The 956-nt window shown below is 42.1% G+C and overlaps 1 protein-coding gene across 1 annotated transcript in view; it reads right to left on the bottom strand.

The window, feature by feature from the left end:
* Positions 1 to 401: 401 nt before the first annotated feature.
* Positions 402 to 956, bottom strand: part of RHEB (Ras homolog enriched in brain) — a gene marked incomplete at both ends in the record, with an annotated part of 15,423 nt that continues 14,868 nt past the window's right edge. Inside the window, one exon of the mRNA XM_010154854.1 lies at positions 402 to 483. Within this exon, the coding sequence (XP_010153156.1) occupies positions 402 to 483 (82 nt within the window). The remainder of the gene's footprint in view (positions 484 to 956) is intronic.

Below are 956 nucleotides of genomic sequence, written 5' to 3'. Positions count from 1 at the left end.
AGACCCACAAAACAACGAATACCCACATTAGAGACCACGCCTTGCCTACCACCTTAAAACACAAGGTTTGTCCCCTTGTACCAACTCACTTCTCTGCAACCACGTGACCTCCTGTTTAAGGTAACTGCAGCTGATCACGGACCCTGCTCCACCCACCACACGGATTCGAGTTTTAGGTCGTCACTAGCTGTTGTAGGTTCAGTGAAGCTGAACTTCCTTTCAGACTCACATGGAAAAACCTGTGTGCATACACCTGAATGCAGACAGGCGCTTGGGTTTCCAACCCTCTACACAAAGTATCTGCAAAGTACATGCAAATATTGTCGCTTCCTTTATTAAGTGAAGCCATGACTCTTTCTGTTACAACGCTATCCAAATAAGGCGGATCTTAAATCCCTTACCTGATTTTCTTTAGCAGAAGATTCCAAGAAAGCTGCATTCCAGGATTCTGCTAAAGCTTTCCCTTCTTCATAGCTGATCACCCTGACCAAAGAGAAAAAGTATGTTTATAACTTGCAAAAGAATTGGAATTTGATACTTCAGGAAAACCCTCAGAGTACTGAAGCACATAAACGCACAAATATCTTGTGAAGTCTGATCCGGAGCATTTGCTTTTGGCTGCTGTCAAATATGCTACTGGGCAAAACTTACACTGCAGGTAAAACTGCTGTGTGACCCAGAAGGGCTGTTGTCCCAAAGTACTGCTTTGTTTTAATAATCTGTAATACCATCTGGTATTTTACAGTTGTGAAAAATATACTTCTGTTACTCGTTTTGAAAAAACCCAAAGTGTTAAATGACCTTTCCTGGAACCTGATAGCAAAAGTCAACATTACAATGAAAGTTCATGGCTCCCAGTTCACATTCTGGACACAATTCCTTTGCCAGTAGCTTATTTTAACCTACAATTTCGTTTTAGTTCCAGAAAGCCAAGAACAAAACCAGCGCGTCGCAGC

The sequence above is a fragment of the Eurypyga helias genome, unplaced genomic scaffold, assembly GCF_000690775.1.
Source record: "Eurypyga helias isolate BGI_N326 unplaced genomic scaffold, ASM69077v1 scaffold17027, whole genome shotgun sequence".
Lineage (NCBI taxonomy): Eukaryota > Metazoa > Chordata > Aves > Eurypygiformes > Eurypygidae > Eurypyga > Eurypyga helias.
This window is presented reverse-complemented; position numbering and strand designations above follow the sequence as displayed.